This window comes from Tetranychus urticae, chromosome 2 (assembly GCF_039701765.1).
Source record: "Tetranychus urticae isolate SD_2017Ah chromosome 2, NJAU_TeUrti_SD_1.0, whole genome shotgun sequence".
Taxonomy (NCBI): domain Eukaryota; kingdom Metazoa; phylum Arthropoda; class Arachnida; order Trombidiformes; family Tetranychidae; genus Tetranychus; species Tetranychus urticae.
This window is the reverse complement of record NC_142959.1, coordinates 11,209,964-11,228,226: the sequence shown is the minus strand read 5'-3', so window position 1 is coordinate 11,228,226 and position 18,263 is coordinate 11,209,964. Positions and strand designations below refer to the sequence as shown.

At 32.4% G+C, this 18,263-nt stretch overlaps 6 protein-coding genes and 3 long non-coding RNA genes across 9 annotated transcripts; 4 read left to right on the top strand and 5 right to left on the bottom strand.

Moving 5' to 3' along the window:
- Positions 1-156: 156 nt before the first annotated feature.
- On the bottom strand, positions 157-2,424 carry LOC107359994 (uncharacterized). Its single transcript, XM_015926600.3, has 3 exons — positions 1,647-2,424; positions 1,038-1,226; positions 157-944 (listed from the first exon to the last, which is right to left on the bottom strand). Exons 1-3 carry the CDS (start codon positions 1,838-1,840, stop codon positions 668-670), a joined length of 660 nt encoding a protein of 219 aa, XP_015782086.2. The 5' UTR covers positions 1,841-2,424; the 3' UTR covers positions 157-667.
- LOC107359995 (uncharacterized) lies at positions 2,187-3,518 on the top strand. The gene is made up of 2 exons (XR_001568206.3): positions 2,187-2,326; positions 2,427-3,518. It is a non-coding gene; the product is annotated as an uncharacterized LOC107359995 (long non-coding RNA).
- Positions 3,519-3,733: 215 nt separating this feature from the next.
- On the bottom strand, positions 3,734-4,880 carry LOC149093885 (uncharacterized). Its single transcript, XR_016198419.1, has 2 exons — positions 4,331-4,880; positions 3,734-4,268 (listed from the first exon to the last, which is right to left on the bottom strand). It is a non-coding gene; the product is annotated as an uncharacterized LOC149093885 (long non-coding RNA).
- A 598-nt stretch (positions 4,881-5,478) lies between these two features.
- On the bottom strand, positions 5,479-7,966 carry LOC107360150 (uncharacterized). The gene is made up of 4 exons (XR_003081797.2): positions 7,675-7,966; positions 7,258-7,333; positions 6,562-6,736; positions 5,479-6,461 (listed from the first exon to the last, which is right to left on the bottom strand). It is a non-coding gene; the product is annotated as an uncharacterized LOC107360150 (long non-coding RNA).
- A 1,557-nt stretch (positions 7,967-9,523) lies between these two features.
- Positions 9,524-12,206, top strand: LOC107359917 (uncharacterized). The gene is made up of 4 exons (XM_089267087.1): positions 9,524-9,665; positions 10,021-10,045; positions 10,147-10,583; positions 10,660-12,206. Exons 3-4 carry the CDS (start codon positions 10,194-10,196, stop codon positions 11,353-11,355), a joined length of 1,086 nt encoding a protein of 361 aa, XP_089123213.1. The 5' UTR covers positions 9,524-9,665; positions 10,021-10,045; positions 10,147-10,193; the 3' UTR covers positions 11,356-12,206.
- Positions 11,442-13,298, bottom strand: LOC107359916 (glomulin). Its single transcript, XM_015926511.3, has one exon. The coding sequence runs from the start codon at positions 13,182-13,184 to the stop codon at positions 11,787-11,789; it is 1,398 nt and encodes a 465-aa protein (XP_015781997.1). The 5' UTR covers positions 13,185-13,298; the 3' UTR covers positions 11,442-11,786.
- Positions 13,299-13,390: 92 nt separating this feature from the next.
- RpS11 (ribosomal protein S11) lies at positions 13,391-14,429 on the top strand. The gene is made up of 4 exons (XM_015926514.3): positions 13,391-13,457; positions 13,530-13,661; positions 13,746-13,951; positions 14,133-14,429. Exons 1-4 carry the CDS (start codon positions 13,446-13,448, stop codon positions 14,254-14,256), a joined length of 474 nt encoding a protein of 157 aa, XP_015782000.1. The 5' UTR covers positions 13,391-13,445; the 3' UTR covers positions 14,257-14,429.
- Positions 14,430-15,047: 618 nt separating this feature from the next.
- Positions 15,048-15,369, bottom strand: RpS29 (ribosomal protein S29). Its single transcript, XM_089267093.1, has one exon. It carries the CDS (start codon positions 15,296-15,298, stop codon positions 15,128-15,130), a length of 171 nt encoding a protein of 56 aa, XP_089123219.1. The 5' UTR covers positions 15,299-15,369; the 3' UTR covers positions 15,048-15,127.
- A 149-nt stretch (positions 15,370-15,518) lies between these two features.
- Positions 15,519-18,251, top strand: okr (DNA repair and recombination protein RAD54-like okr). Its single transcript, XM_015926676.3, has 2 exons — positions 15,519-16,144; positions 16,204-18,251. Exons 1-2 carry the CDS (start codon positions 15,750-15,752, stop codon positions 17,984-17,986), a joined length of 2,178 nt encoding a protein of 725 aa, XP_015782162.2. The 5' UTR covers positions 15,519-15,749; the 3' UTR covers positions 17,987-18,251.
- The last annotated feature ends 12 nt before the right edge of the window (positions 18,252-18,263 follow it).

Sequence of the window (18,263 nt, the reverse complement as noted above, 5' to 3'; positions counted from 1 at the left end):
TGTAATAAATTGTATTAACGCTTACATCTGTTCAATTAGATGTTTTTATCAGGGAAATTACTCTTGATTTCGCTGAATTTAGCAATTTATTTCAATTTTTATGTTATCGTGATTTGATAAACAAAAACTTCTCGTCAATAAGCATTGGAGTTGGACTTTTTCAATTGTTTCAATTTTTTATTAAAATATGGATAAATAAAATAAAATTTATGTTATGATTATTAAATTACATTTACAGATAGGGAGAAATGATTAATGATTATTGAATCATTGGTGATATCAAATGAAGATGGCTTCTTTTTGACTTGTAAGTAACTGTTTTATGGCCACTGATACCAATTTTTGTGAGTAAAATTAATTTTGACAAAGACTAATGAGAACGAGGTAAACAAAGATAAACACAACAAGAAACAATCGATTATTTTGCTTGGACAAAATTATTTGATTTAAAATTGGCGAGTTTTAGTTGGGAGAGTGGTTGATTAATTGGTGATGAGAAAGGCTTATAAGACAATAGACTGGGGCAAAAGGAGTTTGCGTTGAAACATATGACATAATGAGAATGGTAAAGACTTAAGATGTTTCTAAATGATTATAATGGTTTGATTAAATGGTGAGTTATGATTTTTTAACTAATGATAACATTAATTGTTAAAATATTTTATCTTTAATAGCCACTAATGGGTCTTTGAACATTGTTGTTGTTCCAGGAATCACCAGAAGATCCCTGATGGTAATTGGATCCACCGCCTGATGAATAATTTTCTTTGTAATTGTTTCCACTGGAACCATCATTCCAGCCTCCACCACCGGCACTATTACCACTACTGATTGCTCCAACATAGCCACCATTACCACCACCATGGACTTGTTTACCTGAACTGTATCCACCAGATGTATAACCAGAGTTGGCACCACCCATGCCATAGAAATCGTTTGAATTACTAAACAAGCAAAGGTAAATGTTATATTTTATTACACATGTTATTTTTTTATCTTTTTTTTCTCATTTCCAACAAAAATTATTCAATGCTTACCAGTCCATCGAGGACATCATCATCCAGCTATTGTCCATTCCTCCGTAAGAAGGCATTGCTATTTGTTGTACAGGCATATAGCTCATTCCGCTCAAACCGCTCATTGAAGGCATACCGCTGCTCATTCCACTTCCCCAGGACATTCCTCCGCCGCCACTACCACCAAATTTACTTCCCTTCATCATCATTCTGTATGGTTGGTGAAAAAATTGAACAAATTGAATGAAAAATAGTCACTAAAATTTTCAAGTACGTTTTTCATGTCTACTAATGGATATCGATATGTTTGTGAAAGTTTCCAAATTAGGTGAGTAAACATGGTTTCAACTAAATTTTTAACAATCTTCAGATTAGGATGAAGAGCTAAGCTGAGTTCAGTTGTAGCTTATCAAGTACAAATTTATTGACTTGAGAAATTTTTTCACAGATAAGTGTAATTCATCAGATTATTTAACAAGTTTGCTGGCTGCTAAATCTATTCTTGCTCAAGCTATTCTTGAATAATTTCAATTTAGATTCTTGGTATTCCCCAAATCATAAAATTGTAATCAATTTAAGAAGAAATTAGTTGGATCAGGATAGGTTGATTATTGATGAAAATTTACTTACGGGAATGGTAAAGGTAAAATGAGGAGCTTCTTTTTTGGCTTGATTGCAAGCAAAAGTGGAAGAACTTTTTTCAATTTCTTAATCATTTTCTTTTTCATTCCAAAAGATTGATCAGCATTTTGAACAATTAGAAAGGAAACAAGCACAAGAAGAAGACAAAGCCTCATAGAGAATATACCACTTTTTGGACTCATGATGAAGATTGGTTAAAAGTTGATCCGAAAGATAACTACGAGATTGGTAATGAAATTGATGTAAAACTTAAAGGCTCCAAAATATTCACAGTCAAATGAACTTCGAAGATGTTTGTACGATGAAGAAAGGCTTTGGAATCACAATCCGTGTTTTTCAATCGCTGGTATGAAACACAAGATGGAAACAAAAGTAAAAGTACAAAATTGATGATCAAGTTGACTCGAGGACAGTTGATGATACAAAGCTTTCAGACTGATCGGATCAGTCCTTTTTACCTGATGTTGGTCATTCTCATTGATTTGATAAGGGGAGGTTAAGGAGAGACAAAAGACGTAAAAGGTAAAAGGATTTAAGGATGATTATGATGACCAAGCTAGAGGTTGATGTAGGCTCGAGTTAAGTGAAAAGAGGAAGAAGGTGTAAAAGATGGAACCAAAAGGAGGAGATTAGACTGTTATAACCGATCTTCGATCATCAGAAAATAGGTATAAATTCAATATAATATATTAAATATTCAGGTTTAACTATTTAACTAATTCTTATTATTTTTTCACTCTCTTTTTTGCTTTTTGGCCTACCTTTTAGGAGATAAATATTTGTGAAAAAGCAATGATGGTGAAGATGATGATGAAGGATTGGAGATTGGCTCAAGAGGGAGAAACGATGATAGACGAAATTTGAAAAAGGGTCGAGAGGATGATGATGATTGTTGCATCATCTTTTTAAATAGGCTTCAAAAGTCAAAATCTTGCCGCTTTCCTAAGCTATTATCATTTACAGTAATTTCTGGCTCAAAAGTTATCATCATCATCATCATCATCCATACCAATCTTCTTATTATTTACTTTCTCTTTCTTCTGTCAATCCATCCATATCTTTTTCATATCTTGGTCATTATTATTAACATCATTCCTGTTGACTTTTACAATGATTACATCTTCTTCAATGCTGTTAACCATACAGTTTATACCGGAAAGAAATGGACTTCAATTTTGATTGTAATTTAAAAATAGCAGGAAGACTTGGAATCGGAAATCAGCTTATCATCGAACCACTGTGAATAATAAAACATTTCACCTAAAGGACCATAAAAGCAGGATGTATTGACTATCAAATTGTGGACGTTTGTGAGAGGAAGACAAGAAAGATGGACAGGATTGTAATTCCTTATAATCTTATATCTAATTGTAATCAAGGTTTCCAGCTAATCCTCTTTTCCTTATTCAATGGATATTTTTGTAAATCAGTTGGGCCTGGAAATCGTTGGAATACAATTTAGCATAACTGTTTCCATGATTGTTGATTCATTCCATAAGTCATTTGATTGTCAAATTTTGGTCGCTCTAATGATTTGTTATAATTATGGAAACATCAACATAATTTGTTACCTGTATCAATGTTAATGCAATTATCTGTAATTACATTTGTTGACCAACAATTTCACTTCAATTTATCCTCACCTTATTATCATTGTTAATCCACCTCAATTATTATCTATTGTTTAAAATGAGAAAAAAGTATCTACCAATCATCTTATGATTAATAAGCGATGATGAGGATGAGGATGAAGATGATGATGGAAACTGGACAGATCATGCTGAGTAATATCAATTGATAGCAACACAAAATATTATTATTAATATATTAGAAAGTAAAATTCCTTTTGTTGATGATTGACCTCGATTAACTTGTACATCGTAAAGACAATAATAAATAACAAAAAAACAACGTCAAACATGAACAACAGCAACTGGAACCAGCAATAAGTTGATTGTTGTGATAATATTTATAATAAACGAAACAAAATAATAACATAACAAGTCACCCTTTCCATCCTTTTTAGTTGATGTAAAATTGATAACAAATTGATATTTTCTATCAAGTGTAAAATAAGATTATTATTGAAATTTTTATTTACAATCAACTAGCTAAATCGGGTGAAAGTTCACCATTTTTCTCCCTTTATTTATTAATCAAGTACATTTCAGCATGTTATAAGTTAGCTAAATCATCATTTTCGGCGTATATTACCTAACCAAATAGAGCCGTTATTTGAATAAATGGTTATTACTTTGTTTGAGGCTGTCTATTAACAGGCCATTTTGTTGATATTTGGCCTTATTATGGACAACATTTAAGATTGACAATGCAAAGCCGTCGATTTGGTTGAGATAAAGATTAAAGATGGAAATAACATTCAAAATGGTAAAAGTAAAAGTGTCCAAGGATAATCTCTATTAGGTGGAATTGGTGGAAATGAGTCACGAAATGAAAATGATATTAGGACAGCTGTTTGTGATGTCAATCGATACAATCTCTAGGCACAATTGTTGAATCAGATTTTCAACCATTTCCTTTGCCTTTTACCACACATTCAAAGGTAAACATCAATTGAATACGATGGCTGAAGTTGGTTTTTGGGTTCATCTGTTCAAAAACAAATTTAAAAACACAATTAGTACCAGAGCTGATAATAAGTTGATACTTACATAAACATGTTCATTTGGCATCGTCTTAATCATTTGAAGTTGTAAGGATTTCCTTTGTATCGATGAAATAAAGATCATCAGCTTCTCGGCCTTTTTTAAACGAAGCTACCAAACTCACATTGATACAAAACATATCTGTTTCCTCACAAAGCATAATTAAATACATTTATAATAACAGTTAGTTTACAAGATGAATTGTTATCTATGAAATAATTGATCAATTATCATACAAATGTAACTAATAAGTTGATTAGGTTTTAAGTTATTTTCACTAACAAAACATAACCGTTCTGTAGGCTATTTTAACCTAACTTTTGCATCTTATTCTCACAGCGTAAATTTTTGACAACAAATTAATCAACATCTGTGTTAACTATCAAGTTTAATGGTTTACTTTTCATTTAAAAACAATTATAATTAAACACTGAAATATATTAGTTTTCAAGTTGTCAATATTGATCAGTTTTTATGTCTACTCTAATATAAATCAATCAACAGTGTATAATTGGACTGGTCAAGATTTACTTCTTTTGTTGATGTTTTCACCTCAAGCCCATCATCATCTAATTATTATATTAATATACTTATCTATTGAATTATCTATATTTATATATCTATAACTTACAACTGGCTTCATTAATTGTGATAGATTAATGACTCAGGAATGATTATAATTGTATTAACAATAATATCAAATAAAAAAGATGGGCACTAATAATGAACAAATAGTGATGCTTCTCACCTAATAGTGAAAGTGTATTTGTTTTCCCATTCAAATGGTGTCCATTTTTAAGGAGATTTATTTTTATCAACTAGTAAACCCAAAGTTCAATTTTTCCGGAAACAGATAACCAGATTTAAATTTATTGATGACATACAATTAATAAATAATAAGCGAAAAACAAGTAAACAAGTTAAACTACAATAAAAGATTGAATGAGAGAGCGAGAAAGCAAGATGAAAACTGGTTGAACAGTTTACAATTGTTTAGCATCATCTTCATCAAACATAATAGCTAATAGTTTGGGGTAAATAACAAAATTCAGTTGACAGACTAATCAATAAATTGCTTACAATTACAGTAAATTGTTATGTTCCTGTTGTTTCTAATTAGCAATAATAACTTTTTATTTGACTGACAGCAATAATCATTGTTAACATTATTCTTGACTCAAGCCCAGATTGAGACAACATTTTAATCTTTCACTTTAAATACATTGAAATTTAATGCTAAACAGATGACAATTGAATACTTTTCATTACAGATTTCATTTGATTGATTAAATGGTCAGTTTTGTTTGAGTTCAATATTACCAATGGACACAAAGCTTAAATCATAAAACAAGCTTAAATATAAACTGAAATCTTTCTGCGATTCAATGAAAAATGATCCCAATTAGCAGATTAACTAGACAAAATTTATCACACTATAATCATTGTGATTCGATATAATGATTAAACCCAGATTATCTAATTTGATTGTATCAATTTGAGTAAATGGGTTAAGAATCAGCTTATAACAATGATTTAGCGGTAAATTGGCCAACAACTGAAGGTATCGAGATGTTAAGTAATAATCATTGATAATCGTAGGAACAATATTATTAAACAATTTGATTTGTTTAGTCAATAAATTGTTAATTATCGTTCCTTCTTCCGGATAGTTTATTGTGCTTTTGCGAGGGTTGATTCTGGTTATTATTGTTGGGCCATTTTCTTGAAAAATCAAATATTATTTTGGACAAAACAAATGAATATTTCAAGTCACTTTTCTCATTCCATAAAGCAACCCTGATATTAGCTTTAAATTAAATGAAAGTCTTGACCATCAAATTGAAAGTGGAAATTGCTTTAAATTGAATGGACAGCATAAATTGGAGAAATGACAAACAATCATTGTTGAGGAATAAACAGCTTCTCGTCAATTTGTAATCATCTTGAACTTTACTGGCATAATTGATGAGTATTATGATGATTGGCTGATTTAGTTGCAATACACTCCACTTGTCTCATCCTGAGTTGATTGCTATTCAGTTTATCATGTTAAGTCCCGTAATTCAGTTCAGCCATTTATTTATATCATTGTGTAGCCAATCTCTGTTTCCTCCATTCAAGGTGTAAGCTTTAAAATCTGAAATAGAGATAAGAAAAATAGTTTAAATTGTCGTTGAAAATGATATATTTTTAATGATATTTTGACTTCATTTTAAGCAGCAACAATAAATAATCACCTTTGCGTCTTTGGACTCTTTAAGCGTTGAATTATGCCTTGAGTCTAGAAGTTGAAGTTTATCTAGATAAAGTTAACAGCAAGGTAATTGTAATTCAAGTTGACTTTAGGTTGACTTGATATAATAGGCTATATAATTTTGATGCACTTGATAACAAACTGTTATAAAGGTTAAACTAAAGGTGATGATAAAAATGAAGATGAAGTTGATGATGATTATCAGGTAAAATTTTGTTTGGGTGGATAGAGAAAGTCAAAAGGTAATGTTGATTCTTCATTGAAAAATATTAGCCGCTGTTTAGACCAAGCTTCAAACTCTCTCTCTCACTAATCATGATAACAAGTCATCTTTGAATGTAGCAGGTTGATCGATAATAAGTGATGATTAAAACTGGTCTAATGTGATTTATAACTTATCAACAAGTCTGAACACTTTCTGAACACAACACCCTTTTGTTCAACTTTCACAGGTTCAGATAGAAACGGTGGGGATAATAATTATTATTATTATTGTTGTTATTGTTCATGTTAACCTAACTATGAGTTTAATGGTTCCAATGAAAACCCACACAATTTGGACACATAGTGGGCTATCCTCTTCTATTGCCTTTTATGGTTTACCATTTCTCTCCTTTTATTGTTATGTTTGTTAAATAACATAGAATTAGAATCCTCTGGTTCTTCAATCATTGCTTACCAAGTTCAACAATCTTGATGTAATTTAATTTAATTTGCAATCCTTCAAAATGGTGATCACCATCATCTTGAATAATCTATTAGAGGAAAAAAAGAAACACCAAATTGAGATCTTATTCATGATAATTTGCTTCTTACAAACTCTTCCTCTGCCTAGTCAAATCAATCTTTAAGCTCTAAATAACATCTTTTTTTGCTAAGAATAATAAGATTATGAGGAATTATGAAAAGGTAGAACTGAAACTCAAGAGAATATTGTTAAAATTCAATTTTCTAATCTATTAATTTATCCGTTTATTTATTATACTCATACAATACTAGGATCCAGATGATATGTCGCGCCTTGTGGTAAAGGTATAACTGCGTATTAGCAAAAAAAAGGTCAGAGAGGAAGATTGAAAAGAAAGTTGATATTTACCTTTCTGAATTAAGTGATTGTGATTAACGTAAACTTAATCCAATTAAAATGTGGTAAAACTTGATGGACTTGAAAAGTTAGACATGGAATAGGAAAATTATGATGGTCCCCTGATGTTGATGATAATTAGGCAAGTCCAAATCTTGTCAACTGCGTTGATAAGTTGATTCCGGTTTGCCCGAGGAAAGATGATTAGAAATGACAGTTTACAATCATTAATATCCTTCCTTGGCCTCTCCCAGTGGATAACGTTGTCTTTGTTTTTTCAACCTTTGAGTGTGTTTCAAAAAAGGAAGATGAAATGAAACAAAAAACAGCCAAAGATTCACATTAAAAAACAAAAAATCAAGCAACAGCAAATACGAAGAAAGAAGAATTGAAATTTTGCTGTGGCGCAAATTTTGATTTACATATTGTGATTTTCAATTTTCAATTTTACATTGTAATATATTTGCTGGTTGATTTAATAACATCTCATCAGATATTGTAGTCATAATGTTATTAAAAATTTTCATGATAGAAAGTAACTTTTAATACTGGCTACAATCATTTTCAACCAATTGGTTGAAGCAACTCTTACTAGGCATTGAAAGATCACTAGCTGATATTAAATTGAATTCAAGCCTAAAAGATAAATCCTTAAAAAGTTTCTGATTGAAATTTTGAATCAATCAATCTAGATAGACGAACGATTATAACTATTATCTGTTAAAAATGATTTTTTTAAGTTCTTTCAATAGCCGAGTAACCATCAGGAAGGTGAATGACATTCACTGTGTAGGATTTATTGCTAAAGGATTTACAGGATTTACAGAAATCAAGAAAATTAAGATCATTACTGAAAATTTAATTAAAATTACTGATCAAAAATCGCTCTAATTTCATTCATTGGATCACTTTTAAGGTCTAAAATTTGAAGGTAAAACAAAAACAACGTTGTCTAACCTTGCAATTGATACCAATTGAATGTAATGTTATAAAGCAGCTACAATTTCATTGCTATCATATTTTGATTTTGACAACTTGATCCTGAACAATTAACAGTCAATCCCTTGGTTGTCGATTCTTGGTTCAGATTTGTCGATCGAGTATTTACAATGAATTGTATGAATTAGACAGGAATAGTCAAATTACTAGAAAGACATATTTTTAAGGTTTAGTTAAAGCTCTGGTGGTCCTAAGCCTCTTGTATTTTTACCACTACTAATTTTCATTCAAAAACCTACGCTTTCCTTTTTCTTTTCTATCTTTATCTTCTTCACATCTTCTCATCTTCTTTGCCCTTCTCTTCCTCTTACTCCTCTAACGTAAGGTCTCTTCCCTGGTCCGTCTTATGTCTCTGCCTTTCTCTGACTCTTTCTTCCTCTGTACAGTTGTAGCTTTCTTTGAAAGTTTCTTTGCTCAACACATGTTCATCTTTTAAAGTTATATTCTTAATCTAATTGTGACATTCTGGATCAATATTTGAGTTAAATTTATTTAATAATTATTGTTGGGAGCCCATCAATGTACATTCATGTGAATTGTGTAAATTAAAAAGTGTATAATCAGTGTTAATCAAAAAGTGTGGAGTTGAATAATAACAAAAGATCCGAAACAACTTTTTATACACATACACACACAAAGACACACCCGGAGTATAAAGTTGAAAAAATACAAGTGACAACCTATTCATATTCATAACGGAAATTAAATTTGATTGAGAAAATTTCACGACAATAATTAGGTTCACAAATTGTTAACCCAAACTAATGTTTTCTAGAGAAGCTGGTCAAACTCTCAGTCATCAGGTTACTACAAAAAGGTTATCCCTTTGCATAAGTAGTAAACCTATCTTACAAGGATGAGACTCAAGTTGACCTTTGGGTATTGTGTTGAAGCTGCTTTTCCGTTCAACTTAAATCTTTGATTTTTGTTCCTAGAATTCATCTTTACCGTGTTTAAAAACATTTTATCATATTGCCATTAGAAAGGTGTATTATAGTCTAAAGGTAACTGAGTGAATTTGACATTTGTCAGTGCTTTCTATGGATTGATTCATCTCGGTTTTTGACTTGACATTAACCTTGCCAGTTTACCAAAAATAATACTCTTTGGCTTACATCTGCCCAACTGTAATTTATTTTTGGTTTCTCTGATCCCGGTATTAATTTCAAATTACTTTCAGTTTTCGAGATAAGTGATTCGACTGACTTTAAGTGAAAAATTGTTGACTAACGTGAATATGTTAACACTTGTGAAACTTTTTTGAGAGTTATCGATAAAGTTTGCCTTACTCTCTTCGTCTGTCATCATCGTTAACATATTTTTTGTGTTCTTATTGTAAATAATTTTTTCAATCTTTAGCTTATTGGAATGATCTCAGATAATTGTGAGTAAATTGAAATACAATGATTCATAAAATAATTTGAATCCATTATACATGTGTTGACATTTTAATGTGACTCTTTTTTTCTTAATATCCGTGTTCAGCTTGAAATACACTATTGAACATTTGCCATATTTTGTTTATTGATACCATGGCCCGATTCAAGTCCATTTCAAGATTGAAGAGAGCGTTGATGGGCAAGAAAAATCGCAAATCGGATACTATTGATGGAGGCGATGAAGAGAAAGAAAAAATTGTCAATGAATTTCAACATAATTCAACGATTGATATTGATAACATGGATGAGAATAAATTTTATAGTCAAGGTCCAAATTTTACAATAAATCGACCAATCAATTCATTGTTTCGCTCATTTCGCCGTAAAATTGATGGTAGAAAGAGAAAGAAGCACACCGAGCCAGACATTGACCCTCAAGTTGTTACCTCAACATTTTTTATGGACCAAAGCTCGTCAAAAAGCGATGAATTCAATGAAAAATCAATTACCAAGATACCCGAAAATCTTCTTGATTTTAACCCTGTAAGTAAATGTCTTCAAGAATAGGTGGTGTTGAAAATAACAGGATTTTAATTTATATTTTTGCTTTTTCTTTCAGGATATTGATTTGGAGATTCCGTACGCAGATGAAGGTGACTCTCAAGATGGCGATGTTGTTGATAGTGTTTCATCAAGTCCAATTAAAAGACCTCCATTTAAATATAATTATGAAACTCCACCACCTGAAGTATCTCCTCCACCTCCACCGATCTCAAGTAATTCAAGTTTCTTGTTGAAAGAGAATCTCTACAGATTTAAATCAGATTTTGGTTATGAACTGGTCAGGTTGGCTAAATGTGGTTGGTATTGGGGACCAATTAGTCGCAGTGAAGCCGATTACAGGTTATCTAATGCTGGGGATGGTTCTTTTTTGGTGAGAGACTCTTCTGATGATCACCACCTTTTGAGCTTAAGTTTCCGATCCAATGGTCGAACATATCACACTCGAGTGGAACATAACAATGGGTTATTTAGTTTCACCTCGCAACCATCACTGCCAGCAGCATATCCTAGTGTTATAACTCTTATTGAAGAGTCAATGAAAAAATCCAAAGCGGGTATATTTTGTTATTCTTGCGCTCGATCTCCAAATAATCAGAAAGTACCCGTTCGACTTATTAAACCAGTATCGAGGTTTCATTCTGTCCCATCTTTACAATTTTTGTGTCGATTTGTATTGAGACTTTGCAACTTGCCTAAACTGCCACTAACTCCTAGTATAAGATATTTTTTGGATCAAAGCCACTATCAATAAACATATTTGAACAACCTGAGGATTCATTTGTTGGAGAGGAAATCAATTGTAGCTTAATAATTGAAATGAATTGAATCTTGAAGAGATTTGTTTTTCATTCATAATGTGAATTTTTTTCAAATTTGTGGAAACAGAGGATACAACTTTTTATTAACATTTTTTTATAAACATAAGAAAATAGCTAAACATTTTTTAGATCTCTTTAACAAAATGCTCCATTCGATAAGGATGAATCTTTTACACCTCATCGGTGTATGCAAAATTTAAGTGCCAGTTTAAATTCATCGAAATAATCCCGGAGTTGATAAAAATTTTTGGTATGAGATTTGAACAGTACTATGTGAAGAAGGGGAAATCTCCGACATTAATTGAAAATCTGCCACAAAAGGATCCGATCCAAAGTTAACTTACATTGAAGTGATTTGACGACTCTACCTTGCTTCAGCAATAATATCATCAATTCGTCGGATAAGACTTTCAAGCAATTCAAAATTGATCAGTCCACACGTCAGAGATTCTTTTTCCTGTTCTTCTGTAAGCTGTGGAGTTACCTCCGTTTCATCATCATTAAAAATTTCAACTTTGAAAACATCATTACAGTTTCGATCCTCTTTACTTCGGGACTCTGGTTGCTCCAGCTCATGTAACCTTGCCTTATAAATGTCTCTTGAGATTTGTACTGCTTGCCAAATTAAATCAATGCTGTCTTTTCTCAGTGAATCAATTATGTTCCATATCTTGGTCTCGTTGCGATCATATTTATCTCTCAATAAAAGATATCTTATAAAATTAAGAATAGTGCATATTGAATCATAATTCTCTGCCAGATCAGTGTTTACACCATTTGGTAAGCTTAATTCAAAGGATTTACGAATGATTTGAAGCATAGTGTTGCCAATTAATGGTTTCCAATCTTTTTCGTAAACAAAAAGATCTTTATAAATTGTCAAAACCAATCTTTGAGCTCCTTGTTCTTGAGCAGGATTGGCAAGAATCTTAAGTAGAAATTGACACCGGGCAGGTAATTTGAAACAGTTAATCAATAATTTGAATGCTTCAAATGCATTTGACCTTGCATTTCGATCACAGCTGTATTTCATTATTTTCATCAATGCACTATCAATTGGTGATGCACCGAGTAAGTCAAGAACAGCCACATCCAATGACCCAGGATTTATCCTCTTGAATAATTTACTGCTCAAAACAAGTCCTTTTTCATTTGCATAATCATCTTTCCGGGACAAGAGAAGATGTAGGATCGGAAGATGACGAATAAGAATATATTGACCTGAAAAAACGTTCGGGTAAAAATGACAATTATCAGGAATCGTTTTCTCCAATCCATAACCAACATATGAGATGACACTAATTGAATATAGCATAGTTTTGTAAGATAAATCCATCTCCAGAAACATCCTCTCTCGGGTTTTCATCAATGAAGGGATAGAATCGATCAGAGTATATAAGTTTTTGTTCAAGCCAGCAATCATCTGGATGATAGAGTGGACAGTCAGTAGGTTGACATTAGATTCGAAATCATCATCTTCACCTTCAAGTATAGATTCTTCATCAGATAGATCTACATGTTGTTTAATTGGTCTCAAATCAAGTTTCAAAAACGGATGGTAAAGCAGGCCCAATAAGATGACAATTAACTTTTCACGTTCAATTACTGATAAATTTGAATTGATTAATTGCTGTTTCACCAATGAAATATTTTTACGAATCAGCTCGACATTTTCATAGTCTGGTTTTTTATGATCACAACGATACTCGACTACATCAGTTAAATATTCCAATGGACTTTTAGAAGAACCGATTTGAGTCATGTTGGATCAAAAGAACGATGAAAACAAAATGTGTTACAATCAATCAGGTGTTGACAACTCTATAAGCACTGCTTATTAAGCATTAGAAAAAGACATTTCATTACTAAACTCGCGCTTCTTACTTTGGTTCTACTTGTCACCACCAGATGTCTCTTTAACTTACGGACTTGTTCCGTTTCCTCCTTAAACTTGCATATTGTGAATTTTCATCTAACCTCCAATAGCTTATATTTTAATAGGTTTTGTGATTAAATTATAATCATGGCTGATCAGGTTAGTAATTAATTATGATTTAATTTCTAGACAATCGTTTATAATGTCCTTTTCTTGTGTTTTTTTGTTTAGACCGAGCGATCGTTTCAGAAACAACCTACCATCTTCTTAAACCGAAAGCCTGGAACCAGCAAGCAAAAGAGTAAAAAGCAAACTCTTCGCTACATCCGAGAAGTTGGTTTAGGATTCAAAGCTCCAAGAGAGGTAAGTTAACTTTGAGTAATATGAATTCCTCGTGTTGAACTCTTTTGTAATGACGCGTTTTTCCATTTATTTTTAACTCTGTAGGCTAAAGAAGGAACTTATATTGACAAGAAATGTCCATTCACCGGCGATGTTGCTATCAGAGGTAGAATTTTACGAGGTGTGGTAATTAAAATGAAGATGCAAAGGACCATCGTAATTAGAAGAGATTATCTTCATTATGTGAAGAAGTACAATCGTTTCGAGAAGCGTCATAAGAATATGTCAGTTCACCTTTCACCATGCTTCAGGTAAATTTATCCATTACTTTGCTCTCGTACAGAAGACTTGCATGATGAAAACTTATTCACGACGGTCTTCTGAAGCGTTGTGTTGAGACCTACTAAAGTTATCTGATTATTGTTTTCTTGTTAAAACTTTCTTGCCTTAACTTTTCTCAGATTACTAATATTCTTGTTTATTTATTTACAGAGATGTTGCATTAGGAGACATTGTTACTGTTGGTGAATGTCGTCCATTAGCAAAAACAGTTAAATTCAATGTTTTGAAGGTGGCAAAGGCTCCTGGTGCAAGGAAACAGTTCCAGAAGTTTTAAATTGATATGGCTCCTTATTTGTTTATATGATCTATCGAAAAATTCATGGTAACCAGGAAGACCTGGCTCCTAAATCAACTGGATATTTACGAATAATTCATTGAACTCATGATTTTTTGTATTTGTCAGTTGATGAATGACTAAATTAAAAAACGACCCAAAACAAACACTAACTGCGAATCCTTTCTTTTGAATTTCCAATCACTTCTGTTTAACTATATCTTTAAATGAGTTCGTTTGTATATCATGACTAGCATGCAATTCTAGAAAACACTCAATCATTTGGTAGCAAAGCCGCATAAACGTTGACAATCTTTGAGGGATATGAATTTTGAGTATTGAGTAAAAATTAAGCTGACAATTGAACCTTTGTATCTATTCAATGTAAACACAATGTAAATTAGCAATTTAGTAAAAAAAGTATGGAACATTTAGGCCGCTGTGTATTTTTCAAAACTTTCGCAACTGAGAGAGATATATCATGAATCATGAATCAAACTAAATGTAACTAAGAATTTGATTAACGCGAATAAGGAAGATACACGTAAAAATATAGCTCATAGTGAAGACTGTCTGATTGAATTACTAAGGGTTTGCAAAGCCCAAGCGAGAGCTTTGAATACACGATTTATATACTCTTACTGAAAAGAACTATACTGAAGAAATCAGCTTATTTATATTCATGAAATTCCATTATAAAGCTAATTTCAAGATAGAGTTTGCAAATCAGCAAGAAATTATCTGCCGGTACGTAGATGTAAGGTTGAGAAACCCAAGAAAGAGACATTTAGTTACGGTATAATAGCTTTTAATTTTGAGCTAACCGCTTATAATTTTACAAAACTTGAACATTCTATTAAGAGAAAAATGTTTAGTCCAGCTTTTTGAATCCAATTTGATTAGCGTATTGACGGAAACATCTACGGCAAAGATTTAATCCATATTTACGGATGAGACCATGATGGTTGGAGCAGACCCGGCAGCATCTTGATCCTGGTCCGAATTTTCGAGGGTGAGACCACCAAATGTTAGCGTGACCCATGTTGATTCAATAGGAAATTCTTAAATTAAATAAGAAAACACAAGAAACACAATTAAATCTGAAGCAAATCAATTCACAATTGAAAGACCAATTTACTAAAAGACCAAAAAGTAACTAGATATAACACGACATCTACTTCCTGAAACCAAGGTGATAGGAAGAGTTCAAAGAAATAAGCGGCAATTTTGAAAATTTACTCCTAAAACATTTCATCATAGCAATGTTGCTAATCCTCTCACCTGACAACTGTTTTGGCGGTAAACAGCTTGTGTTAAACTCTTAACTTAATTGCCAATTTTCTTCCATTGTTTTTATTAATTTATTCGTCAAGTTTATTTATTTGATGTGCATGTGTGTCTTTTTAAATTTGTGATCTTTCATTCTTTCCAAATGTGAATCGTGAATTTTCAGTTATTGATTGGTTTTCCTTTGTCAGAAGATAGTAACAGCAATGCAAAGGAAAACGGCTCCGAGTCAAGTTATCAAACGTCGCAGTGGTTTAGATGACGATTTCGATGAGCGTCCCAGTAAACGTAATAGTAGAGGACGTGTTGATAAAGATCACGATGATCCAGGCAAAGAAAATTTGTTACATGAAGATCTAATCGCTCAAATATTAGCTCAGCCTTTCAAAGTACCTATCAAAGGATACACTGGCAGCTCTTTTTATAAATCTCTTGGTATTAGACGAAGTGGCGTAAAACGTCCACTACACGATCCTTTTGCTGATAATGCATTGATATTATATGAACCACCAGAATATTCTGAACATGATAAACTATCTCTTAAGCCCGATGATATTGAGGTACATGTTGTTGTTGACCCGGTTCTTGGAAGGATTTTAAGGTAAGTTTCTCAATTTGATAAATTTATAGCTCGTTTACTAACTTTTTTAATTTTTACAGGCCACATCAACGTGAGGGAGTTAAATTTATGTTTGACTGTGTCACTGGAAAACAAATCGAAGGAAGTTACGGGTGTATCATGGCTGATGAAATGGGTCTTGGTAAAACTTTGCAGTGCATTACATTGATGTGGACCCTTTTACGACAAGGACCAAAAGGTGATCCTATTATTAAAAATGCTATGATAGTTTGTCCTAGCAGTTTAGTACGAAATTGGTACAATGAAATCAACAAATGGCTTCAGGGTCGTCTCACCGCATATGCTGTGGACAATGGCTCAAAAGACGACATAGATAGAAATTTGCGAACCTTTATAAACTCTAGTGGCAGAAGATGTGTTATTCCTGTGTTAATAATTTCCTATGAGACTTTCCGTCTGCATACTAATGTTCTTTACCTCGGAGAAGTTGGTCTCATTCTTTGTGATGAAGGACATCGTTTAAAGAACATGGAAAATCAAACATATACAGCGCTAAATCAACTTAATGCCAAGAGAAGAGTTCTTTTGTCTGGTACACCGATTCAGAATGATCTGCTGGAATACTTCAGTTTAGTTCATTTTGTCAACAGCGGTATCCTTGGTACAGCTCAAGATTTTAAGAAAAAGTATGAAAATCCAATTCTCCGTGGTAGAGATGCTGCTGCATCAGATCGAGATCATCAATTGGGTAAAGAGCGATTAGAAGAGTTAATTTCAATCGTTCAAAAATGTATGATTCGACGTACTTCTGACTTACTCTCCAAGTACTTACCATCAAAAGTTGAACTTGTCGTCTGTTGTGGCTTGTCACCGCTTCAAGAAAACTTGTATACCAAATTTATTGAATCTAAAGCTGTGTCCAATATTACGAACATGGAAAGCAAAAATGGAGCGAACTCCTCTCTCAAAGCTATCACTTTCCTTAAGAAATTGTGTAATCATCCTGAACTTATACTCGAATCTGTTAATAGTGACCCCGGTTTCTCTAGCTTACGCAAGTATTTCCCTGAAGAATTATCTGCTGCTTCTTCTCGCAATGTTAGAGTTGAATTGTCTGGTAAACTTAGAGTGGTTGATCACTTGTTAGCTCTAATCAAAACTACAACAGACGATAAGGTTGTTCTAGTTTCCAATTACACGCAAACCTTGGATCTTTTTGAAAAACTTTGCCGTCATCGAGGCTATCAATATGTTCGTCTAGATGGTACTATGACGATTAAAAAACGAGCCAAAGTGGTAGAAAGATTCAATGATCCTAATGGGTCTGAATTTATCTTCATGTTAAGTAGTAAAGCTGGTGGTTGTGGATTGAATTTAATTGGTGCCAATCGACTTGTTATGTTTGATCCCGATTGGAATCCAGCTAATGATGGTCAAGCCATGGCTAGAGTTTGGAGAGATGGACAGCGTAAAACATGTTTTATCTATCGATTACTGTGTACTGGTAGTATTGAAGAAAAAATATTCCAACGTCAAACTCATAAAAAAGCTTTAAGCAGTTGTGTTGTGGATAATGAGGAAGATGTCGCACGCCATTTCAGTTTATCAGAACTTAAAGAACTATTCAAATTAGAAAAAGGTCATCCCAGTCATACCCACTCTAAACTTAATTGTAAAAGGTGTGTAAATGGTGTTCAAGTAAAGACACCTCCTGAAGATGCTGACTGTAATGGTGACTTAAAAGATTGGCATCATTGCTTCGATAAAAAAGGTATTCCGGATCAAATGTTGAAATGTGCTTGGGATAGTGGTGTTACCTTTGCTTTCCATCAAAAGTCTAAGGTTGTAAAAGTGGTTCCTTGATAAATATTAATGGATTCTGTAAATAGATTAGTCAACAAATAATCGTTTTAATAAACAAATTTAAAGACACTTCAGAAGGATTCACATAGACAAACCATAAAAGATGTTATAAAAGTCGATTTAATCGCATATTTACATTTTCCTGTTCCTGTGCTAATAAAATTTTTATTACTTTAAAAATTCAATTGTTTCTCAAATTGAAGCGCACAAACAAAATTTAATAATCAGCTATTAAATTGAATAAAAACTATTTATTGTATTTCAACATTTTGTTACA

Bases quoted from the DNA above. Each gene is read 5' to 3' on its own strand.
- LOC107359994 (XM_015926600.3), bottom strand. From the start codon at position 1,840: ATGAGTCCAAAAAGTGGTATATTCTCTATGAGGCTTTGTCTTCTTCTT. The intron at 1,227-1,646 runs GTAAGTAAATTT...CCAACCATACAG, and splicing joins ATTTTACCTTTACCATTCCC to AATGATGATGAAGGGAAGTA. The intron at 945-1,037 runs GTAAGCATTGAA...TTGCTTGTTTAG, and splicing joins ATGATGTCCTCGATGGACTG to TAATTCAAACGATTTCTATG.
- LOC107359917 (XM_089267087.1), top strand. From the start codon at position 10,194: ATGGCCCGATTCAAGTCCATTTCAAGATTGAAGAGAGCGTTGATGGGC. The intron at 10,584-10,659 runs GTAAGTAAATGT...TTTTTCTTTCAG, and splicing joins ATCTTCTTGATTTTAACCCT to GATATTGATTTGGAGATTCC.
- LOC107359916 (XM_015926511.3), bottom strand. From the start codon at position 13,184: ATGACTCAAATCGGTTCTTCTAAAAGTCCATTGGAATATTTAACTGAT.
- RpS11 (XM_015926514.3), top strand. The intron at 13,662-13,745 runs GTAAGTTAACTT...TTAACTCTGTAG, and splicing joins GATTCAAAGCTCCAAGAGAG to GCTAAAGAAGGAACTTATAT. The intron at 13,952-14,132 runs GTAAATTTATCC...ATTTATTTACAG, and splicing joins CACCTTTCACCATGCTTCAG to AGATGTTGCATTAGGAGACA.
- RpS29 (XM_089267093.1), bottom strand. From the start codon at position 15,298: ATGGGTCACGCTAACATTTGGTGGTCTCACCCTCGAAAATTCGGACCA.
- okr (XM_015926676.3), top strand. From the start codon at position 15,750: ATGCAAAGGAAAACGGCTCCGAGTCAAGTTATCAAACGTCGCAGTGGT. The intron at 16,145-16,203 runs GTAAGTTTCTCA...TAATTTTTACAG, and splicing joins GTTCTTGGAAGGATTTTAAG to GCCACATCAACGTGAGGGAG.